Raw genomic sequence first — 25,988 nt, 5'->3', positions numbered from 1 at the left:
TTATCATTTACTAATTTTTTTTACTTCCATTAATTTTGTAAGGGCGGGAGGGTACATAAAAAATGTGAGAGAGGAGTGAATTTTAGACATTGCAAACGTGCTCTTCTATGTTTTTCGAGCAATAGACCACTAGACAAGGTAAGACTTTAAGCAATCAAATACATGTTTCTTAACCAGAATTTCACATCGAACACGATTCGCACAACGAAAATTACTGAAACCAACTCCTAACGGAGATATCAACGTTTTTATTTCTCACTGGTTACGAGGAATTTGAACTGCACGCTCACAAGAAACTCAAAGCTCTACGTGAGTCAAATTGCGCACTACAACGGTTTCAGCAAGCTCCTCAATCGGGCAATGTTCATTTTCCACCACGTGTTGTTCAAACTATTAGCAATTTGCTACAGCTGAGCCAAAGCGTCAAGATTGAAGTTGCCAGATTTTTATGTCGCTGAGACTGTCATGGTATAACTTTTAACGCCCGATGTGAATCACGTAGAGCATTGAGTTTTCATGAGCGGGTGGTTTGAATTCACACATCAGGAAGCATTAAATATCTTCGTAAGGACTTAAGGAGTTAATTTTGGCAATTTTGATCGTGCGCATCGTGTTTTACGTGAAATTTCAGTTGCGAAACATGTATCAGAATGCTGAAATCCGTACCTTGTCTAGTGGTTCATTTCTCGTAAAACGAGAAATTATTTTAAAATCATGGTTTGAAAGCCAAACAAGTTTTCAAATGCCTCGCTCTAACATTACGACACGCTGTTCATGCTCACAGAGGGCCTTTGAAGTATGCTTCTGTTCAGATTGAAGAAAACTGTGGTAGGGGTTGCATCGCGTTGTATTAAAGGCAATTTTTGCGTACGAGCTGAAACCGCACATTCTGCACTGATTTTACTGATTAGGACACATAAAAGACTTGTGAAACTTTTGAAAAAAATCAGAAAAAGAACTATTAGCTATGAAAAACTAATACTGTCTGATTTCGTGAAAATATTTCTTGAAATAAAATTGTCCGGAAACAACGTTTCTTTTTTCAAGTCCCGGCTAGTCGTCACTTGATATAGTGTTCCTTGAAGTAAGGTGTCTCCGGAAACAATCCTCTACTTTTAAATCCCCTTTTGAAAATGCTATAAAAAGAAAGGCACGACTGTAATACTATAAAGAAACGATCCTCGTACTGCTTTTGGACGTGTTTGCTAAATTTTCAAGGAAACTCCAAGTAAACCTGTAAAAATATTATTTCATTGAAGCAACTTTTATAAGACGAGTTTTTTTACACATGAATTACATTTTGCAAGAAGGAACCACTATTTCTGACCCATTTTAGAAACAACATACATGCCATTGGTTTCCCTATGCAGATACGTGCTTTTATGAGAGAGCCAGAGAAAGTGGTCCCTTATTGCAAAATGTAATCCACATGATCTACCGGCATTTTTAACTCTCTTAAGGTTCTCTTTATCTATATGAAGTCACAAAGTGTACTGGAAGCCATCAAATGACTTTTGTTTATCACATGTTTTTGAACCGGATTTCCATCCTCTTCCATAATTTTTAGAAACTTCTCATTTAGTTTTAAAGACAGTGACTGCCAATATCTTTTTAAAGAGGAAAAAAAAGAGGAATGCTGAGAGGGAGCAACACACTTGAGCTAACAGCACCGTGCGTGTTCGCAATAGGAAATGATAAATAAGCCACGAATAATAAGTGGAAATGGAGATTGAATTACTTACGAAGCGAGGAGTAATTTGAAACGTTTTAAGCTTGGGGCTCGAATTTGGGGGTAGAAGAGGTAAATAAGTAAGCAACCCTGTTGGAGGATCTCCGAGAAACGATCGCGTATCACTTTCACTTACACGGTGCGTGAGGGGGTGCCATCCAATTCCCTCCCCCGATTCCCTCCCGAAACCGATTCCCTCCCCCGATTCCCTCCCAAGACCGATTCCCTCATGCGGCCGGAACCGATTTCCGATTCCCTCCCGGCTTTGAAGTAAATTGAAAATATGTTGCAACGTCGCAACAATTGATCAAGTAGTAAGACGAAATAATCAAGATCCAAAATAAACTCACCATTCCCAGATACACCTGATACCGCACATTTTCGGCCTCCCGTTATTACACCCCGACAAAGTGGGTGACTCATTCGTGAAGTTTTTCTTGTTCGCACATCCTGAATGTCCTCAAGTGACCAAATTCGTCAATTACCTACTTCAAACGTACATCGGTGAAGGAGCCCAGTTCCCCCCGAAAATGTGGGCTGAACGATCAGCTGATCCAGCGCGAACCACCAACTCGTGTGAGAGTTTTCACGCGCGGTACAACTCCTTTTATTACAAACCTCATCCCGATTTTCCGAGTTTCGTTGCCGTGCTGAAGAGAATTTTCCGCGACAGCAAAATTTCAATAAATTCCGCAAATCAGTCAGTAGCAAAACCCAGATCAAAAACTGCCAAAAAAATTGCTGCTCTCGAAAAAAACATATCCGAACTTCTCGAAAACTACAACAATGAAGCTTTGTTCCACTTCATTCGCACGGTGTCTCGTAGAAATTCGCCAAATGTTTTCTTGTGATATTATTTTTTTTTTTTTGGTCTTATTTTTTTTGACGCGACGAACTCTGTACACCCGTTTAAGGTACTTCATAGAAATTCGCCAAATGTTTTCTTGTGATAATTTTTTTTTTCTTTCGGTCTTATTTTTTTTGACGCGACGGACTCTGTACACCCGTTTAAGGTACTTCAAACTTCTACAACTTCTACCACCTACTCTTGTACTCTTACGAGAAATGGCGCTGTATCAGGTGTATCTGGGAATGGTGAGTTTATTTTGGATCTTGATTATTTCGTCTTACTACTTGAGCAATTGTTGCGACGTTGCCACATATTTTCAGTTTACTTCAAAGCCGGGAGGGAATCGGAAATCGGTTCCGGCCGCATGAGGGAATCGGTCTTGGGAGGGAATCGGGGGAGGGAATCGGTTTCGGGAGGGAATCGGGGGAGGGAATTGGATGGCGCCCGCGTGAGGACGAAAATTTCCGAAAATGTAGACGCTATTTGAGCTACATCAAAGTAGAGAATCCCCTCAAAGAAAGAGTTGAGACAACGCGACTTATGGATGTCACAAACGGGAATAAAGATTACACAAATTGAACGTTTCTCGTCATCTTTGATCAACTCATTACAGAATTTCTGTCTCCCTTCCTTCTCTCATTCCGTTTGTTCCTTGCCGTGCCCCCAATGGACTACTAGACAAGGTACGAATTTAAGCGCTCTGATACATGTTTCTTAACCAGAATTTCACGTAAAACACGACTCGCGCAATGAAAATTACTGAAACCAACTCCTAACGAAGATATTAATGATTTTATTTCACATTGGTTACAAGAAATTTGAACTACCCGCCCACAAGAAACTCAAAGCTCCAAGTGGGTCAAATCGCGCACAACAACGGTTTCGGCAATCTTCTCTATCGAGCAGTGTTCATTTCCCACCATGTGTTGTTCAAACTATAAGCAATTTGCTATAGCTGAGCCAAAGCGTCAAGATCGCGGTTGCCAGATTTTTATATCGCAGAGACTGTCATGAAGGCGTGTAGCGCGCGATGTGAATCACGTAGAGTACCTATTGAGTTTTCATAAACGGGTGGTTTAAATTCACGCATCAAGAATCATTAAATATCTTCGTAAGGAGTTGATTTCGGAAATTTTCGTTGTGCGCATCGTATTTTACGTGAAATTTTGGCGAAGAAACACGTATCAGAATGCTGAAATTCGTACCTTGTCTAGTGGCCCATTCCCCGGTCCATTCCAGTTTATAATCTTTGCAATTGGTGAACATGTAATCTTCATTCCCGTTTGTGACACTGTGGATGGCCGAAATACGAGAAACCAATCGGAAATCGATTCTTATTGTCTTTATTCGGTACAGAAGGACAGTATAACTTCGACCGGAGAGTGACGACATCTGCTAAAATCAATTCATTTTTTATCCTGAGCATTTCATTTCTGGATAGAATATTTCGTCTCGGAACGCCGTTCGAAGCGGGTCCCGTAAAAAGAAAGAAGAGCTCTTAAATAAAGGAGACTTTATACTACTTGACGAGACTTGCAACTATTGGAGCGTGCTCCAATAGTTGCATTACCCGGTCGGAGTAATCGTGGACAGGGGAGGGGGTCAAGGGGAAGCGGGGGGAGGGGGAGGTTGAGGGGGTCAGGGGGAGGGGGAGCGGGTCGAGGGGGAGGATGACAGCGGGTGCATCTTGCAGTCGTCATCCAAGGGCTTTCCGCAGCACTTCAGAACCGTCGGTTTGTCAAACAAAGGACGCGCTTAGATAACTGACACTTTAAAGCCCCCCCCCCCCCCCCAGGACCACCCTCTTTTGCTGCTTGGAGAAAACCCCGCCCCGCTGCATCTAATCATGCCGAAAGCTGCGTCTTTCTCCGCGATCCACTGTTGACGGTTCTTGACGTTGACTGAGGCGAGGCATTCATTGCCTCCCTCCTCCAGTCATCAACCGCCGTGTTGGAAACTTGTGCTGACCTGCTCTACCATCATAGCGAAGAGAGCAGTAAATGTCAATCCGGAATCGAGTTTCCTTCAAAATTCGTCTCAACTCTTTTAGATGAAATTCATCTTAATTGTATCAAAACGAGACACGTGAGAAGGCCGCAAAGTGCGCAAAAAATGACGTGGTTTCAGGCGAGACAGCAGTAAGTGATAATATTCCTCCAGATAGCTAATAAAAACAATACTTCGACTACATTTTGCAATTTGGAACTATAAATTCTGGCTCTTCTGGAAAAACGCTCATGTGCATAGGGAAACTAATGGCACGTACGTCGTTTTTAAACCGGGGTAGAATTTATAGTTCCAAAGTGCAAAATGCAGTGCACTTCAAGTTAAGTGCCGCCCTCTTCTGCTAATCTCTAACCTGAAAATGTGTTTGATTAGTGTCCAAAACGCGACTACGAAAGCATGCAGAAGATAGCACCTACGGCTGTCTTGCCTATCAATAACCTAGCATGGGAATGAAAAATACCTTTTTCATGTAATTGAAATGAAATCAGTCAATTTTTAATCATTCAAACGAATTTTAGGAGTCTTTCGGATGATTAGCGGCAATTTGACAAAGAATGGAGGCTTCTTTCGATAAAATTTTCCTCTCAAACGCTAGCGAGACAATTTCTCAAAACTTCAATTTTGTACCAATGGTTCTCTTCCCTAAAATGGCAGAGTATTCCACTACCGGCGATTCGTGCCGTGGAACGCGAGTGGGCGGGGTGCACCTCAAAACAAGGTGTAAACTCCAGCAGGCGCAGTGTAGGCAATTTGCGCATCGGGATTTATGCGTAACGGTGTAGCGTTTGAAGTATCTCTAGGATGTCGAAGGCGCTATATGTGGTCCGCGCCGGTGAGCCTTTCATTGCCCGCGACAATTATTATTTGATTACGCCGATGCGAGGCAGATTTGCAGCTCGATTGTTGAATGGATATCAAATGACCTTAATCGATATAAAGGATTGCTAAGATATTGATTTATCGATCAGGGTCATTCGATAAAGATTCAACAATCGACCCGCAGATGTGATGTGGACATCGGCGGATCCAGCAAATTGGCAACATTGTTTTTCTCCATTTAAACCTATGGAAATGTATAGATTCTTGGAGGGACCAGTTGTTCCGACAGGAATCGATTTTTTAACATAGGTTTAAATGTAGAAAATCCGGTGTTGTCAAATTGCTGGATCCGCCACTGGATGTGGAGGATTCTGAAAACTAAAGTGATGAAGTTCTCAGGTTATGAGTGAGAGGAGGAGCAAACCCGAGCGGAAACGGAAGTCGAGTCTTGAGCGTCGTCAGCTGTGCCTCGATCGCAAGGCTGCCACGTCAGACGATTAAATTGGGATTTACGTGGGTGTAGACGGGGAATAGTGCTGGACAGTCATGACTACCCGGCAACAATGCTCGGTCGAGAATCTGTCGCGAATAGTGTTGTCATTCAGCGCGGAGTCCCGCAGGAACAAAGGGCATTTCCGGGGCCCCCGTCTCTGCCGTGTTAAGGAAGGGCGCTGTTTGAGCCTTATGACGTTGCCGTATTTCCTTCAATAAAAAACCGAATTTACCTGGAACATTTTTAGTATTTTTATTCCAAATCTTCAAAAAATGAGTCACTAAATTGTTTGTTTTCAATTTAATTCTCTGAAAGTACCGGGTGAGTAGACGATATTTTATTATTTTTGGGGCAAAAATCCTGGAAAACCCCGCTTCTAAAAAGTCCAAATACTCGAAGAAATTTGAAACGCGGCGGAATGGCGGAAAAATGATGGAAGTGATGCACAGCGGCTGTCAAATCGCTATCTTCTCTCATTTTCCGCTTCGCAGTTTCGTATCCCGATTGTTTTCATGTACGCGGAGTAGAAAGACGTCTGGCTGAAGTCTGAAGCCCTTGCTTGCTTCTGATTGGTGCCCGATGACATCATTCGATTCTGCGCGAAATCAGGGTGTTTTAAATTTGCGGAGCATTGCGGGTTTTTAACTGCGTATTTCTCGGTTTCTGAGCTACTTTCTGTAAAACTTTTTGAATTTTTGCGCTCCACTAAACTCCAAATTTAACCTTCCCCCTCAACCCTTTTAGTGTATTTTCCGAAGGAAATACACTATTGCATTCTCCCATGATGTCGGACCCAGACCTGAGACATTGTGAAGAGCACCGATCACGGGTCGTAGATCACGAAAATATATGCTATTCAAATTCATGTGTATATATATATATGTATGTATGTATGTATGTATTTCCGCCTTTTGAAGATTTTTCGATTTTTGAGTGGTTATATCTTTCTTACGTTGAAAGATATTTTGACCAATTTTTTTGCATTTTGTAGAGACTCATTAGGACTACTATTCTGCGAAAAAAAATTGAAATTTGAGGCAATAGATTTTGAGGGGTGGGGCTCGAAAGTGGGGGGAGGTCAAATCTTGTCCACTCGATAACTCGAGCGAAAATGAATATTTTGAGCTGAAATTTTTACGGGCGGTAGTTCTCCCCTAGGACTGGTTTGGTATTGAATTTGAGCTAAATCGGCCGAGCCGTTTAAAAATGGCGAGCTTTGAAAGTTTTAGGCGAGGGGTGCGCGGCATGAGGGGAGCCGGCCGGAGCAGGGCCGCACAGTGGGTCGGGGGAGAAAGTTTTTGGACAAGCTGATCGTCGCACAGTGGGTCAGGGGAGAGAAGTTTTTGGACAAACTTTTCGTCGCACAGTGGGTCAGGGGAAGGAAGATTCTGGACAAATTGTTCGTCGCACAGTGGGTCAGGTTAAATGATCTGTTCTTGAACAAAATCTCACCATTTAACCGTCACAACCTTTCGCAGCGCGTTCGCTGGCAACGTACGCAACTACTATCTTGTGCTCAAGAAATTAATTCATTCCCTTACAGATTGATCCCCCCCCCCCCTTCGGAAAATACACTCTTCCCGCGGTGGACGCGCGGGTCGCTTAAGAAGACAGAACAACTGGAATGGACACTCAAACTAAAAAGCGCGCGCGAAGCGCGCGTCCTGGGGGGCTTGGGGGGGCTTGGGGGGGCGAAGCCCCCCAAAAAAACCGGCGCGGAGCGCCGGATTTTTTGTATTTTCACTGATGTAACCTTGATTTCCATGTGAATACACAGAGGTGTAAATGGCCTTAGATACTAAAGCACCGCTTTAAAAGAAACTTATCTTACTACTACTATTCGCGTTTTTAAAGTGCGCATCGTGTTTGACCCGTCACTTGCCCTTAGGCAAATGTTTTTGCAAATCCAAATTCGTCTATGGTATAGTGACCCATTTTGTTTCCGATTTACTCTAAACGATCTGAAAAATTCAAGGAAAACTATGCATATTTAATCTCGAAAATGCATATTTTATCCGGGGAAGTTTGGCAATTCTCGAAGAATCATACGGCGTTTTTATGCCGGAGGAGAAGTTCCGGGGAGGTGAGAAGACATCGCGCATAGTGACAGGTTCTGCACTTACAGTGGATTTGACAGATCTCATGATGAATCGGACTTCATTTTGCAGATAGGAACTACAATTTCTGGCTTAGATTGGAAACAACATACGTACCATTAGTTTCCTTATACGCACACGGAGAAAAAAACTTCGTGCGTGGGACCCGAAGTTTAGGTCATATAGATCTCTGAAGTTTTCGGATTGAGCATTCGAACGTTTAAAGTCCAGCTGCTGAGGTTTGGATCACACATCTGAAACTTCATTTCTTAAATCTGAAGGTCTTCAGATGTGAGAACCGAAGTTTTTCGGATGTGAAAACCGAAGTACTTCAGATGTAAGAACTGAAGTTTCAGCTATGTGATCCAAACCTCGACAGCTAGACCTAAAGTGTTCAGATGCTTAATCTGAAAACTTCAGAGATCCATATGACTGAAACTTCGGGTCCCACGCAAGAGGTTTTTTTCTCCGTGCACGTAAGTGTTTTTACAGATAAGCCAGAAATTATCATAGAAATGTTAACTATCACAGTTATAGGAGTTATTTTCAGCAATTTTCGTTGTCCAAATTGTCTTTGGCGTAAAATTTCAAGTAGAAAACATGCATCAGAATGCTTTAATTCGCATCTTGTCGTACAGTGTGTCTTGTTGTTCATTGCAATTCCTCAGAATTTTTTTTTAACCCGCACCTCTTTCTACCCTGTTCTCACCCCCGCCCAGCACTGAAAAAAAAATCTCGGTGTATTTACTAAGAAAAGGGTAAAATTACCAAGAATTCAGGGTTCTATTTGATCCCAGTTTTTTCTTGGTAAAATTACCATTTATGGAATTGGTACTTTTACCAAGACTTGGTAATTTTACCGGACCTTGGTAAAAACGCCAATATTTTTTATCGACTGTGGTAGAATAACCGAGATAAAATGGCAAAGTTACCGGGAATTGATTACCAATAAAAGTGGTATTCTTACCTGAAAAAAACAGTAAAAATACCGGTTTTTAGGTAAGCTTACCAGTGTGTCTTAGTAAAATTACCAATAATTGGTAGAAGAAAGTGAGATGGTAAAGGTACCAACGGACCTTGGTAAAAACGCCGAGAATTTTTTTTCAGTGAGCAAAGAGTTCAGATCTAAATGCCAGACTTGTTTGGTCTCTGTTCCAGATAGGTATTGCCATTGGGTTCGTGGTGCCACCGGAGATCGTGAACGAAGCAGCCAACCCAGCAGTCATCGCTGAGCAACTCACAATGCTGTACCTGGGCATGGCCATAGCTCCGACCATAGTCTTTCTACTCATCATCGTCTGTAAGTAATATTTTGCGAGAATGTGCTCATGATTTTTTGCAGATAAATAAGTAAAATTTTTAAAATTTAAAAAGATCTTATCAATAAAAATTTAAATTTCTGTTAAAAACTAGGATTAGATACCCTATTATTTAGAATAATTGTAATTAAAGCAGTAAAAGAAAATCTTCAAACTCAAAAAATTTGGTGGTAGTTTAACCTAACCAGAGGAATCTGCACTGTGAATGAGATTAAAATCAAGAAAACGCTGAGAAAACAGCTTGAACAAAATTCGGGTTTTTTTTTTGGGGGGGGGGGGAGAGATATTTCGCAGAAATATGACAGGAAAAAATCAACAAGGTGTGAAAATACGAGATTAGATTTGTCTTATATTCATATTCTAATCGGAAAAGTGATCCGACAATTTTTAATAAGTTCACCGGCTGGGTCACGCGCCGAAAAGATTCTTCCGAATGGGCGGGATTTTAGATTTTTTGCACTTTTTTTTCAAAGCCCCCCTCCCTTCCTTTGGCTCAGAATTGTTTCGTAACGCTAGGATTGACTTCCTCTCCCTCGTAACGCACCGTAATGCTGGCTCAAACCATCCCTTCATTCCCTTCCCCCCTAAATGCGTTACGTTATACTTGAACGGCCCCTTTTCACAGATCTAGTCACATTTTCGTTTTTCCTCATTTTCAGACAGTGCTCCCATTACATGTCCGTCACAAGTTCCGGGACTCGGAACTTTTTTGTTCAATTTTTTTAAATTTTTTTTTCTGCTGGTTTAATGGCTTCGTATCTATTGCACCTTCAGCCAACTTCAGACAATGTTTAGTGTCCGTAGACATCGTGGGATCTCCATGCTCCAGGCTTTTCAAATTTTTAGGGGTTGGGGCCGAGGAGAATCTGTTTCAGCAGATCTACTCGCCAATTCCGTGAAAATTAGACGCCACCACCGAGATTCAAACCCGGGACCTATTGACCTAGAGTCAGTCACGCTGACCATTAGGCCAACCTGGCCGGCATGTTCAAATTTCTCCCATTCCATAACCATCAAAAGTTCCGAGAAAGCTCCGAAAAATGCAAGAGATCCGGAAGATTTCGGGAATTTCAAATATTCCGGAAAAACTTTAACAAAATTTCGAAAGTTCCGGAATTTGGTACGATAGTTCCGGGAAATAGAAGCAATGTTCTCAGAAGGAATGAAAAACCCGCGAAGTGTAGCCAGTCACCGCGGCGCCAACTCCTCCGGTTTTGAATGCAGCTGCACGTCAGCGAAACATCCCCCTTTCTTCAACCCCCTCCTTTCATCCTGCCCCCACCCCCGGCCATAACCATCAAAAGTTCCACTCTATAACCATCAAAAGTTCCAAGGAAGCTCCGAAAAATTTCGGGAATTTCAAATGTTCCGGAAAAAATTTAACAAAATGTCGAAAGTTCCGGAAAATGGAAGCACCGTTTTCAGAAGGGATGAAAAACCCGCGAAGTCGCCCGCGGCGCCAATCTCCCGGTTTTGAATGCAGCTGCACGTCAGCGAGACCATCCCCCTTTCTTCAACCCCGTCCTTTCATCCTGCCCCCACCCCCGGCCCTCGACTCAAGGGCCCATAGAAAGATGATTTATTTTACCTATGAATAATGCAAGCATGGCGGGAGGCGGCGCGGCGGAGGCCAGGCGCCAACGGCCCGAGGGATGCGCCGGCCTACATGCGTGATCATGCGTGACGCGTGATTCGGATCCGTTTTTATGGCTACTAACTACCCCTTCCCCTTCACTCACCCCCTCCTTTCTGTGCCGTTTTTCCTGTGTGTAGAAGCCACGATGTTGCCATTTTTGCCCGGAATCTGTGGGGGCCATTCAAATATTACAACGATAACAATTTTAACAGTTGGTAACAAGGCTAATAGAGAATTTTCAGATGTCTGAAATTTTATGAATTTCGAAGTTTAAGTGGAAACTACTGAGTGAACTGATGACGAGGATACCCTTGGTTCATGAATTGAACAATTATTGGAGAAGATATGACAAAATGTTCTAATCTGCTAAAAGACATGTTTTTAAATGGGAAATGCCGCCAGATGACATCACTAGGCGGTGCATTCTCTCTCTTTTAAATCTATTTTTATACTATTTCCCATAGCAGAAAAAATTATAAAAAATACCGTGAAATCAGCTCTTTTCGCACTTTCAGATGAATCAATAAAAATATTGCATGCAAATTCTCCCTTATCACATATAAATACCACCGAACGTTTCGGCTGAAGACTCAGCCTTCCTCAATTGGATAAAAACAGTTACAATTTTTAAAAATCTAAAAACTTAGTACTTGGCTGTACCTTTCAAAGCGAGAAAAATGTTGTTTTCTAATGTTGTATCAATGTGATAACAACATTTTTCTCGCTTTGAAAGATACAGCCAAGTAATAAAGTTTTAGACTTTTAAAATGTTTTGCTGTTTTATCCATAATTGAGGAAAGCTCAGTAGTCTACATTATTTTTTTTCGTATTTTGTATTTTTTGTGAAGGTAAATCATTGTGATCTCCAGCAAGAATCTATTTCCAAAGTTATTCTGCTGAATGTTACTCGAGGTCTGGGAAAGTTGTGTTTTGTATGATACCATGTTGAGGACCTCCTTAAACTCTCCTTAATCACAATGTTTACCATATAGAGCCTCGTAAGGAATGGAACCGTTTGAGGAACGACTATGCAAACACTGGAAAAAAAACTCATTGGATCTAGAGTCCAGACTCTTGAAAACATTGACAAGAAAAAATACTCTTGATTCAATCGGATTTTTGCTAGAATCAAAACGAAATCCGCTTAAATTAAGAGGCTCGGTTCTTGATTTAAGCTAGATTCTGATTGAATCGAGAGTACTTTATCTTTTCGATGTTTTTAAGAGTCTGGACTCTAGATCCAATGTGTTTTTTTTCCAGTGAAAGTTATTCTGCTGAATGTTACTCGAGGTTTGGGAAAGTTGTCCATTGTATGATGCAATGTTGAGGACCTCCTTAAACTCTCCTGAATCACAATGTTTACCATATAGAGCCTCGTAAGGAAAGGAACCTTTTGAGCAACGACTACGCATACGACTCTCTCACTGGAAAAAAAACACATTGGATCTAGAGTACCCAGACTCTTGAAAACATTGACAAGAAAAAATACTCTTGATTCAATCGGATTTTTGCTTGAATCAAAACGAAATCCGCTTAAATTAAGAGGCTCGGTTCTTGATTTAAGCTAGATTCTGATTGAATCAAGAGTACTTTTTCTTGTCGACGTTTTTAAGAGTCTGGACTCTAGATCCAATGTGTTTTTTTTTCAGTGAACGTTATTCTGCTGAATGTTACTCGAGGTTTGGGAAAGTTGTCCTTTGCATGATACCATGTTGAGGACCTCCTTAAACTCTCCTTAATCACGATGTTTACCATATAGAGCCTCGTAAGGGAAGCAGGAACCGTTTGAGGAACGACCATGCATACGACTCTCTCTTATGGTGTAAAAATTTGAATGTGAACTAGATATCAATTTAACACCAGAGACCATAATAGCTAAAATGATTAGTTGTAAAATAAATAGGAAACGTATAAGTGAGTTTATAAAGACTATTTTAATTGAGGACACCGCACCAAGAACAACCTATAGGCGTATAGGTCGTTATTACGCCAATCTGCTTTTCGGATTCTACGTACCCTGGACTATGCTGTGGTAGCGATAGAATATAGATAGGTAACGTCTCGAGGTCGAAAAACCTTTTTTTTCCGAGGCAAGTCAGGCCTCTGGATCGATGGGTGCAAGAACGACCTATACGCGCGGCCTTATCATTCTCGGTTAGCGGGCATCGGCGCGGCGCGGCGATAGTGATGGCTCGATTTTTTGATCTCATTTTATAAAGATTTGTTTTTATTTCAGAAAAACGAGCTATTGAAATAATTTATTCTCCTCTCAAACTATCCTTTCCTCCAAAAATGTATACTTCGCATTTTGCCACCAAAATGACTGTTGGGCGTAATACGGGCCTATAAATTTAAGGGCCTATAATGTGCTAGTTACCCCTCTCTATACTCACCATCGATATTCTTTTATTTTGCGTTAATCATGCGTGATTAAAATGATTTATACTGCATATTGCCACCAAAATGACTGTTGGACGTAATAACGACCTATAAACCGCTTTTTTAAATTAACTATATTAGAGTGTAAACCCAAAATGTATCGCAAAATCTACCCGGCATCCTTCAGTAGAAGGGTTAGGTCACCCAAAAACACCAAAACAGGGTACCTGCATAGAAAAGTCTGCGCAGTACATCAAAAACAAAACTTTAAATGCGTTTTTCTCAAAACGCGGTTTCCAGTTATAGGTTGTTCTTGGTGCAATGTCCTCAATTGTAAAAATAAACGTATATGATATTAAGGACTGTAACAATAACCCCGGCCGATGATATATCTGTTGGTAATTCCGGCGTGTCTCGGGACGCGAATACTTAATTGAAGTGAATCTTGAATGAATGACTTTAATATGATATGAATGATATTTAAATGATTGAAAAAACTTGTAAATTATTTGTAAAATTATGTATTTCTGAGATAAAAAAAGGAAAAAAAGGAAGAAAAAAATGGTGTAAAAATGGCGAATTACGCCTAAAGGAAGGCATCAGGGAGCCTTCTCATAGCAGAACACGAACGTTCTCATGCACCGATTTGCGTTCGCGTGGGTTATCCCAATTTCGCCCCGAGGAATTGAAATGTTATCCCAGGCGGGAGAGCTCATGCATTTTTCGGGGGAAAAAGGTTATTAAGAGCCATTTTAAAACGCCCTTTCCACCATACAATATGGAAACGGATAGGGGAGTGAACCGTGGACGACTTTTTGGAGCACGCTTTGTATAGCAGAATTTTTTGGATGCAAATCAATTCTGAGTTACCAAAAAATCACGTATCGCGGTTTGTGGCGTTGCTAATTCTCTATTGTAATATGGACAGCAGTAGACCTATCCACATGGAGTCTTTTATGAGAAGCGTCTATCTTTAGCGGAATATTTGGTTTCAGGACGATGGAGATGTTGCATGTGTGAGGAATTTGCGATTTGACTGTTGATTCTTATGTCAAAGTTCGCGAGAAACACGATGGTGCCACTGGTTTTCTCTGAAAACAACTCCCAAGCTCAAAAAAAGCTCTCAAGTTGAGGCCAAAATGGAGGGGATATCCCACGATATCCTGAGAGTCCACCTCTACATCAAGACAAACTCTCTATGCAAAGATAGGGAGCAAATACATTGACAGGGCTGCCACTTTATTTGGGAGCTCTAAAGACTGACAACACGGCATCACTGCTAATGTATTTGCTCCCTATCTTTGCATAAAGAGTTTGTCTTGATGTAGAGGTGGACTCTCAGGATAGCGTGGGATATCCCCTCCATTTTGGGCTCAACTTGAGAGCTTTTTTTGAGCTTGGGAGTTGATTTCTGAGAAAACCAGTGGCACCATCGTGTTTCTCGCGAACTTTTACACACGAATCAATTGTCAAATCGCAAATCCCTCACACATGCAACATCTCCATTCTGCCGTGCTAAGGAAAAACGCCGTATGAACCTCCAGGTGTTGCCAAATTTCCATTCATGAAACACGAATTTTCTGGTAAAATTATGAATATTTATCTTCCAATTTTTCAGATAGTGTTGTTTATGCTAACTCACCTGAAAGTTGTTGAAACCGATGAGTTTAAAAAGCACACAAAGTTGTAGGGGGGCAAGGTTCGTGGTGATATTGTCTCCAATGTGGGTACGTCTTATTTTTTTGGATTCTGAATAATTTCGAGTGTTATTTTCAGATTTCGAGGGTGAGCCACCGATCCCCCCAAGTCTGGCGCAGGCGACGGCGATCCAAGCGAACACGGCCTCCAAGTCCTATTCGCAGTCGGTGAAGGAGCTTCTCACCAATAAGAACTTCGTCCTGCTCTTGGCCAGTTTCGGCCTCAACATCGGCGCCTTCTATGCTTACTCAACGCTCCTCAATCAGCTCTTCCTCGAACACTTCAAGGTACCCAACCTCACAGAGACAAAATATTTCAACAAATTCAACCTAAGGACATAACGTAAAAATTAGAGTACCTATATAGCGAGAGTATAGACAGATGTGAAACTCCGAAAATCCATCAGGCCTTCACCGATGCCTCGGCGAATAAAGTTAGGGCCCAGAAGTGCAGCCAACCTATGAATTTCAATTATCCAGAGCGATTTATTAATACAATTGTTTCGAACCATCGTTTGTAAAGCACGTATTTGACTTCGTTTTTGCATAAATTTACTAATTTTTGTGGAAGAACGCTCATTTAGGTACTTTCTTAGCCATCTTCGTTAGAATTGGAATCTACAGACTGGCAGTGAAATTTCGTGCGTTAAAAGCTGGTTAGATGGGTGGCTGCACTTTTGGGCCCTAAGCCCTCCATGAAGGTGATCTGTCCATACTCTCGCTATACAGGTACTCTACCCAACACTAGGGGGAAAAAAAAACACATTGGATCTAGAGTCCAGACTCTTGAAAACATTGACAAGAAAAAATACTCTTGATTCAATCAGATTTAAGCTTCAATCGAAAGGAAATCCGCTCAGATTGAGATTAAAATTCTAAATTTAGAATTTTATCGACATGGGGGGCCTAAAAAAATTTTGCAGGGGGGGGGGGGCAGCGGAAGTCCGTTACGCAACTGCTGCCGTCAATGTGGGACACCATTAATGGGCCTGTTGCAAACTTTTGCTAGAGCAAAAATAAGAGTTGTTTCTAGTAGATAATGCCTCAAAAATCACGATGAGCGCATCGGCAAAGTCTGAAATGCACCCATAACTTCACAATCTGCGTAAGAAATTTGCGTTTTTTTAAGCTTCCCGCTTCAAAAACGATACTACGGCATAGGTGAACATTTTGTTAGAGGAGTCGCTCCATCGTCGGCGATATTCATCATGGCCGACGCTTGCACCAGTTCCGCGCGTAATTCAAGGAGAGTTCAAGGTCAATCAATTCGGGCGTGGAAAATATGAACGTTAACACACCGATTGTTATCTGGTCTAATCCAGTTCAGGTGTTATCTCGTCCCATCAAACGTGTTTTGGCGGATTGGCGTCGGCTATGATGATTATTGCCGACAATGGAACGACTCCTCTTACAAAATGTTCACCTGTGCCGTAGTATCGTTTTTGAAGCGGGAAGCTCAAAAAACCGCAAATTTCTTACGCAGATTGTGAAGTTATGAGTGCATTTCAGAGTTTGCCGATGCGCTCATCGTGATTTTTGAGGCATTATCTATATGAAACAACTCTTAGTTTTGCTCTAGCAAAAGTTTGCAACAGGCCCATTGTGGTAAATAATGACTTCCAGTTTTTGGACGGTACAAAAGTATATGGTATTTATACCTTTGCATGGTTCAGAGATCGAAAATCTTTAGCTCATCTACCAATATTAATGGTGTTCTTCGCGAACGGCCATGATTTATGAGCAAAATATTTTTCTCAGTGCGCTTTCCAAATTAAAATTTACGCTCGACAGAGCAAGGTCTCTATAACATAAGCAGGTCTCGGAACTTCATAACGTCGAGATAGCACAAAAGACAAAAATGGAAACCGGCAATACTATTGAATTCAGAAGGAGCCATGACGAACTATCGATAGCGCATGGATCAACTGGATACAATTATTCGTGCTCCGTGGTTCTCCGCGTTGCATATTCAAAGGTTTGAAGGAACTCTGCCTTCAGCCTTCATTAGTCTTCACAAATATGCATGTGCTCATTATTTTAACAGCTTTTTGGCGCCCCTTGACCTTAATGGAATAGTAGTTCGGACGGCACGGAAGTGGAGTATGATGTATCTTTCAGGGATTTGTGAAGAATGTTATACAATCGAAAAATCACCAATGATCGATAAATTGACCGTCTAATCGTTTCTAAAAGCATCGTGATATCTTTTTAATCAGAAAACTGAACATTATGAGCCAGAGTCAGTTCAAACTTCACTTCCTTTCACATTGTCTGGTTTCTTCTCTCGTTTTATACCGAAAATCCCTCTTCAAAATTCTCCGTTTGACAGCACACAGTGACGTCCAAGGGGAATTCGCCTGCATATTTGAGAAATGTGACTGTGTGAACCCGACACCGGAGGTTAAGCAGAGCAGTGTTGCGACGTCGTTTTAAACTCGCTCATTTCGCGTCACGTATACGAAAATAAGCGAATTTGACGCAAGGTGTACCCATGCAGTTGGCGGGTGTCACATCGAGTGATTAGCGATGGGAGTGTGCAAATCCATATCCACCTACCCCAGCGCAATGACATTTGCGTATCGAATTTTAATATTCATGAACTGTCCCCTGAGCTATGTTGACGAATCGCTTTTATCGGAAACTCATACCACCTCCACGTCCTGTCATTTTCGGAAGGATTTTTTCTTCTTTTTTTGAAGAGAGGCTCAGCTGAAAGAAAAATTTGACTTAAGTTGCATAATTTTTGCTCATAATTCCTTTTTCCCACACTCAAAAAACAAGTATGGGAAGAGCGACTTACCGGCCGAGTTATGGATCATGGAGCCATAGAATATAGTTCGTGGAGCCATGCTTATAGGTTCACGACCAATTAAGTATGGCTCAGAAAGCCATACTGTAGACGGTAAATAACTTTGGTTAGAAATTATGGATCTCCGAGCCATTTTTTATGGGTCTCAGAGTCATACCTTTTTTTGAGTGCACATGCACTTGAGCAACAAACTGCATCCATTCTGCTGCTGGGCAATATGCACGAATAGCTATCTACTGGCACTTGATCGACTAAAAAAGTATAGGATATGCATTTACGAGCCACAAAAATAGCCTAACTTGACTTTTTCAGCGCCTTGACCCGAAATTCCCGCCAAAAAAGCGAAAAATCGTATTTTCTCAAAAACGGCCAAACCACAGATTCCGCGGTTTTTTGATCCTCATTCAGTCGGCCTTCTAGTTGACATTTCCGTAAAAAAATTGCGGGTGGTATGTTGACGGCATTAAAAGTGTTTAAAACGTACCGTGTGTGGTGATGTTTTCAGGACGGGATGGAGGACGCCGGTCAAGTGGGTCTCACGCTGGTCCTAGCTGGAGTCGTTGGTTCCGTCGTCTGGGGCGTTGTACTCGACAAAACCCACAAGTACAAGTAAGCATCTCTGTCTGTTTTGATCTTTTATCATGGTGCAAGTGTGATGCTACTACGGAAACAAGAGACCTTCCACTGGCCTCCTAGCAACGGGTGGAAGCTTTTACTTCCGGGGTTTTAACAATTCCTTATGGACAGTTATTAGGGAGCAACAGTCATCACCCTAATTTCGGCTGTTGACCTATACCTACATTGTGTATGATGAGATTCGGGTGACGTCATGAGCCAAACAAGTTTCCCAAACGTTGGCCATTTTCGGCTTGTTTGCAAAACAAAACTGCCAACACGTTGTTGAACATCCACCACGTAGGTAAGTCAACAGTAGAATGCTTAAGTCTCGAAATTAAAAGCTTTCACAATGGCCAAGATACTAGTAGAGGTTCTCTTGTCTCTGTGTCACTATGAAACAAGTTCTTCACCACGAGATTAGTATTAAATGGACCAGCTACGCTTTTCATAGAAACCTCAGTAGACGGTCTCAGCCCGTAGCTCGTAGATTATAAAATAATACTAGGAGGTAAGCCCCCTGACCGCTGCGTGGCTCGACTCCTAGAGGGTGCTTAGCGGGCTCCCGTGGGTTAATGTACATCGAATGGGTTCAGCTAGGGACTATTTCCTATTGGAAACCACAGAAACCATAAGAATTGGTCCAGTAGATGTTCAAAACGCGATAAAACGTGAAAATATACATTGTTTAAATGTGAGAATTCACAACGTTACGACGCAATATACAAATATCTGGGCTATATTTCCAAAATTTGAATAGAGGGGGCAGGGGGCTTCTTTGAACACTATCGCCTGTTGATAGCAGCAAAAATCATGGAATTCAACCCAATGGGACAGTTGCGCTGGTCACAGAATTGTGTTTTAATGCTCGATTCTTGTAGATTAGTTAAAAATATTAAAATCCGCCCAAACTGCAACTTTCTGCAGTCAACATTAAGCGAGGTCCCCTTGAAAAGTCGAGTTTTTGATGTCATCCACCGCGGTAATGATACCCATTGTTTCTTTCATCTTGGTTTCTTCCACCTTGGTTTTATCAGTGAGGGAGATATACATTAGCACTGGTTACTCTACGTGAAATGTGGATAAAAGCAAGGTGGAAGAAACCAAGGGTGTCATTACCGCGGTGGATGACGTCATAAACCCGACATTTCAAAGGGCGATATATCTCGGTTAATTTTGAACTTAGAAAGTTGTAGTTTCGACGGATCTTAATATTTTTAGCGAATCTACAAGAATCAGGCATCAAAACACAATTCTGTGACTAGCGCATCTGACCCATTGAAGGGTAGAGCGAACCTTGACGAATTGACTAAAAATTAGGGTTTCATAGAGGCAATGGTAATAATAGAGTGAAATAATGTCGGTAAAAATTCAATTAAAAGTTCAGTAGTTTTCTCTGAACTGTAAAATGAGACATAGTCTCTGCAACGTCACAACTTGAGATACTAGTTTCCCTAATTTCAGCATCGAAATACAGAAAATTATTTGCACAATGAGAGGAGCCTCTGAGCGAGTGGCAACACTGCTAATTGAATCGAAAGTCCATCAATCATAGGAATCCCTTTATGTGTCATCGATGAATTCAGGCAGAGTTCGGGGAGGCAAGAAGTTTTGACATTGACTTTAGCTTCTGAAGTGGAGGAAATAGACCCCCATACAAATTCAAATTTAACGCCGTTCGTATAGTTGTACCAGGATCAAATTCTAAAGAAATTGACCACAAGATGAGATTGGAAATAAAGTAGTTATTTTTTCTTATAATGAATATATTACTTCATTTTAAAAATATTTACAATCTTAAAACGAGGCAAATATTTGTAAAACCTTTCTTAAGCGATGGCATCGATTATAATCTCAATGAGCCGTAGCTGTGTTGAAAGAAACAATACAATAATGATTGAAAGAGGAAACAAATCAAGAAGCACGCAATCTTTAGTTTTATTTCATTTTTACATCGATCTTTTAAAGTCAAATACGTCTAATTTTCAGCGTTTGATTACGCGTACATGACGCTGCAGCAGGGTAAATGCACAAAATATAAAAGAAAACATTGAATTGCTTAGAAATCATTTAATTTGACACGAAACCACCTTTATATTTACAAAATACACATTATATTAACCTCATAATACATATTTTTTTATCATTAATTTAAATGATAATAATCCAAGCAGAGCGTGCAAATATTTCAAAATCATGAGTTAAAAAACGCTGACTTCGCTAGTTTAAATGTTAGAGCATAACCCACAGCGGAGCAGCAGCGCGCGGCGTTCTGCCAGCGCAAGACGCGCACTGGCGCCTACAAACCTAAGGGAATACTTCACGCATTGCGCAATGCTTGAAGTATCCACTTAGGTTTGTAGGCGGCAATGCGCGTTCCGCGCTGGCCGCCCACCCGCCGGTGCCGTGCCGCGGCGCCTGAAGCAACTATTTCACAACAGAGTAGTTGAACAGTATCATACGAATTTGAAGACGCTCCAACATATTAAGAATGACAGGCATCCTTTAAGAGTACGGAGCTTTCCTCGCAAAATGAATCAAGATACAACGGCACAAAAAGAGAGCTGTAGTCGAACCCTAGGTCCTAGCATCCGTATTTCATAACATTTAGCATAATTTTTGAAATTTATTAGAAAGAAAATTGACTCAATTTAATCAGAAAAATCCTTGAATATGCCGTCAAGAAGATTTTATTTGGAATCAAGAATAAAATAGCTGAGTGGAACCAGGTTTCTGCTTGACGCAAGTGACTTTTCTTTTTATGTGAACATCTCTTCTTCTTTGAACAAGCATTATTTTCTTTATCGATTCATTAGAAAATCTTCTCGCCGGTAAATGAGCATGTTTTCCCTTGAATCAAGCCACTTTTTCCTCAAATGGAGTTTAAAAATCATGATAACCTTTATTGAATGCAGATACTCGTAGTTTTTTAATATTACGCAAAGGAGTTGCACATTCACCCATTTAAACAATGTAAATTATTATCTTCTGTTACACTTCCTTCTAGCCTTCTACTGGGCCAATTGCCATGATTTTTGCGCCTATCGACAGGTATAATAGTCCGGAGATGAGCCCGCTTTATTTAGATCTTAGAAATATGACCCAGTTTTTTCATATAAGGGTTGACTGGGAAGCTAAGCAATGTAAGGGGCAACAAGCGACATTTGAAGTTTTCGCCAATACAAAATGGCGGGAATTTCGAATTTGTCAGAAAATTGGACTAAACGAGAGATGTTGGAGGACGCAAAGCATCCTCTGGGGATTGGGTCGCATAGCGGCCAAGGGGCATAGAACCCCAGTATCTCTATATTGTCTATCAACGCTGCTGTATGTCTCGCTTGCAATGAGCCCATTTGGTTGAAGCATGGACGAATAAATGATAAAAGAAAGTTTTCCAGCCTCCTCGATTATTTTTGTCAGGTTTTCTACCGTCTCCAAGAAAGTAATTTCTAGAAGGTGAAATGAGTCGAACACAGGTTGACGTTTTACTATTCCATTTTACAGAGAAACCACACTAGGAGTGTACCTCATGTCTGGACTGGGTATGTTGGCTTTCACCTTTATGCTCCGGGCTGAAAGATTGATTCCGGTTTACGTCACCTCGGGATTTTTAGGGTGAGTGAATTATTTATCACTTTTGCCTTGCTTCCTTCTCTCGTAAAATTCACGTTACACGCCGCAGCGGTGTGCATGAAAAATTTCTCGCAAGTCCATGTCAACTTTCCTGCTGTTTGAAGCAAGAAACTATACGCAGACCGCGTTTAACAGAATGAACCAAGCCACATTAGCTATTGACAAATTTAACGAAGCAATTTTATGTTTCAAAGGAGAACGTTTGCGCTGATAATTTTGAAAATTTTAAGTAACTTGCTTCGTGCTGTGCAGAAGAGTCACTGAAATTTGCACACAAATTCGCCCAACCGTTTTTATGTGAAAATCAAATTGCCCAGATAAATTTGGCAATAGCTGATGTGGCTTGGTTCTTTTCCACGTTAACGCGGTCCAATTTACTTCAAATTTTCTGATCTTTTGAGCGTTCACCACGCTACGCGTAGTGGACCCGTCATCTGGCGATTTTTTCGAAGCTGCCCGGTAGCAATGCAGCATAATATCACTTAAGCATCCCCGCTTTGCTTTATGGGGATTTCCACCATTTTTTGCGGCGGCAAAATATTTTATGTTTTTATTATTTGTTTGCTAATATTGCTCACTCTCATCTTCGGTACGTAGCACTTTGTGCAATGATGGTACGCATTTATTTGACATTATTTATTCTTTCTTCGAGGAAACGTTCAATTTAATAACGCCCTTATGTCAAATTCCAGTTCTCTTTATATTTGTGTATCTTTCAGTGATTCGTTTTTTGGTGCTAATTTCACTGCACATTCGTATCATTCGCGGTTTTTGGGTGCTAAGTGGACTCCGGCACCGAATTTCACTTTTGATTTTTTATTGTAATGTTTGAACTGTCCGATTGAAAATTATTGTACACAATACTGTCGCGTTTATACCTTTAATGTGCTTTTTGTTCAGGTTCTTCATGAACGGCTATTTGACGGTCGGGTACGAATTTGGAGCCGAGCTGACGTATCCACACTCTGAGAGCACGTCATCCGGGCTGTTGAACGCTGCTGGTGAAGTTTGCGGTGTAACAAGTGTGCTCGTAGCAGGAGCCGTCTTCCAGAATTACGGTAAGAAAGACTCCTAAACTGGATGTTTTAAGACTAAAAGAAGTAACTAAAATAACATTAATTAAACGAGAAGAAAGTATGTGCGTAGGGTTCACGTACCGCATAGTTTCTTCCGAATAAATACTCGCTCCTATTTTATTTTTATAAGAAGACCAAACCAACATCATGACTTGAAGTTGTTACAGAATATTCATGGCAAAGAGCAGAAAAATCACTGAAATTTTCAAAAAAAGACATTCATTCGTTTTCTATGTAGAAAATTAAGTATGATAGGAAGCAGTGGGCGTGGCGTGCTTTGCGATATATCGATTGATCGGCGATTTAAACCTATGGAAAAGGATCGATAAACAGGGTGTTCGCAGCGAACACCTTAATAATTGATTCTTTACCATAGGGTTAAATGGCATAACAATCGATATGTCGCAGTTCACGCCACGCCACTGACAGGAAGTCTCCAACGCCGCAAACCGACGGGACTTTGGCAACCCTTGAAGGCTTATACGGCAATCTTCTTCAGCACAACGAGATGGTTCTTGCCGGTATAAGTACGTTCAACTGCAATAACTTTTTATACTTTCGGACGTGGTTTGAGCTCTGAGCACAGTATTTACCTGCTCGCTCCACGGGAACAATTGGACCGAGTTTAATAGAAAGGAACCAAGCCACATCAGCTACTAGTTTAACTGGGCAATTAAATTTTTTACGAGAGAACTTTTGTTCGGATTTCTTTGAAAATTTTAAAGAATTTGCTTCATACCATGGAAAATTTTCACTGAAATTCGCACGAAAATCCGCACAACCGTTTTCATGTAAAAAATGAAATTGCCCAATTTTTGGCAATAGCTGGTGTGGCTTGGTTCCTTTCTGTTTAACGCGGTCCGATTAGAACCCTTACAGAATCACAAAAAAGAGAAAAAAAGAGAGAAGAATAAGAAAAATAAAATACGACACGAAGTCTGCAAACGTGATAAGCGTATTTACGCGGTTTCGCATGCAGGTTTACGATGCGCTAGGCTAGCAAACAAATTAATAGATGTAATTCATTGTTCAACTACGTCATCAATTCTCTTTTCTCAGGAGACTTCGCGACGGATCTGGGCCTGAGTGCAATGCTCCTGCTGGGCCTTCTCCTTTCAATTTTCATCGACGGCAGTCATCTTCGAAGGCAGGAGGCAAGTAGAAGACCTGTCTACGTCACTCCGGTTATTGCCAACATGTCGTCAGACTCCATCGACTCCAAACCTAGGAAGTATTCAAAATAACAACCGCAGAAACTAGCCCGACATAAACAATCTTTCTCATTATTTCATCGTCTCACGGCTTATCAGTGGTGATCCTTGCAAGTTGGTAACATTGGGTTTCCTCTATACTTAAATGCATTGGAAACACTTGATTCTCGGTAAGTAAACTTGCGTCGCCTGGAATTGATATTTACAATGGATTTGAACGGAGCATGCAGTTTTGATAAGGCACGAATTTAAGTATTTTGATTGGTTTTCTTTTTAAAAGTTTGCGTGCACCACGATTCGCGCAACGAAAATACCTATTAATAACTTCAAACCAAGATAATGACGTTTATAGTTAGCGCTGATTACGAAAATTTCAAATTTCCCGCTCGCATGAAAAACAAGAGTCTACTTGAATCAAATGGCGCATTGCGAAGGTTTTGGCAGGCTCCTCAACGAGCGATGTTCCTTATTCCTTAATCAGTGTTGTTTAAAGTGTAAAGAACGCGCAATAAGCTGGGGATATCGAGGTTGTCATTTTGTCATGCCGCAGAGATGCTTACGGTCAGTGGCGAGGCGTGAATGATCGATTATCGATAGTCCTCTGTTTGAGGCTATGGTAAAGAATCGATTCTCAAGGTGTTCGTTGCGAACACCCTGTTTATCGATCCTTTTTCATAGTTTTGAATCGCATATCGATCGATAAATCGCATAGCACGCCACGCCACTGCTTACGGTAGCGTTCAGTATGCGATGTAACTGAAGTAGATTGTTGTTTGTCTATGAGCGGGATGTTTGAATTTACGCATAAAAAACGGTAATATCGTCGCTCCTCTGACGTAAGGGCGTACCTCAATTTCCGCATGAGCCCTAGGAAACATGGATTTAAATTTCTTTTGATAAAACACGAATTTCTCGGTAACGTTATGGAAAATTCCCCTCTGATTTTTTAAACAATTTTGCTCGCAATTTTGTATATAGTTTTTGGATATTTCTAGGAAAAATATCCATAACTTTCCTCAAAAATGAACATTTTATCGAAGAAATTTTGCAATTCCCGAATGTTCATACGGCGATCTTTCTTAGGACGGTTGCATTGTACCTAAGAGTTGCGCCACTTTTATTTTGTATCTTGTGACGATAATATCACCTTAACTTTGCGCTGTTGCAGAGGATTCATTTTCTGATTCAAATCTTTCATTCTTTGGATAGTGTCTGGTAAATTGTGGTCTTTTAATGTAATTGTATCTCAAATATTGGTTATTTTACACGTTGTGTATAGGATAAGTTATCATTACTCATACTTTGTACAGTGTGTACATACTCAATGTTCTGTTAATTAGAGACTTTTATTTTTACACGTCGTGGACCTTTTTATTTTCTGAAAAAAGGGATTGTGTTTGAAAATCTCATTTTCGATTTTAATTTTTTAGTAGAAGACCAATCGAAATTTTCGCTCAAAATTTTTTGGAAATGACCTTCGGATGTGCACAGTAAACTACAAGGATTTTCGAGTGGGGATGTTCCGTTCTCTACCCAGCTGACGAGTTAACAGTTGGTTTCGCCCAAAGAAATTAAAAGAGGAGATGAGATTTTGAAACATATAGATGTGACTATTTTGG

General features: G+C 41.0%; 1 protein-coding gene across 2 annotated transcripts in view; it reads left to right on the top strand.

The window, feature by feature from the left end:
* The window catches only part of LOC109038176 (choline/ethanolamine transporter flvcr2a), a 93,906-nt gene extending 68,180 nt beyond the window's left edge, over positions 1 to 25,726 (top strand). For both annotated transcript variants that reach the window (XM_019053147.2, XM_019053149.2), the window contains exons 4-9: positions 9,153 to 9,294; positions 15,105 to 15,313; positions 18,340 to 18,443; positions 21,954 to 22,064; positions 22,983 to 23,140; positions 24,218 to 25,726. In XM_019053147.2, the coding sequence (XP_018908692.2) occupies positions 9,153 to 9,294; positions 15,105 to 15,313; positions 18,340 to 18,443; positions 21,954 to 22,064; positions 22,983 to 23,140; positions 24,218 to 24,402 (909 nt within the window). In that variant the 3' untranslated portion in view covers positions 24,403 to 25,726. The remainder of the gene's footprint in view (positions 1 to 9,152; positions 9,295 to 15,104; positions 15,314 to 18,339; positions 18,444 to 21,953; positions 22,065 to 22,982; positions 23,141 to 24,217) is intronic.
* Positions 25,727 to 25,988: the final 262 nt, after the last annotated feature.

This window comes from Bemisia tabaci, chromosome 9 (assembly GCF_918797505.1).
Source record: "Bemisia tabaci chromosome 9, PGI_BMITA_v3".
Taxonomy (NCBI): domain Eukaryota; kingdom Metazoa; phylum Arthropoda; class Insecta; order Hemiptera; family Aleyrodidae; genus Bemisia; species Bemisia tabaci.
The sequence above is the reverse complement of the archived record's forward strand: the minus strand, read 5'-3'. Positions and strand labels throughout refer to the sequence as shown.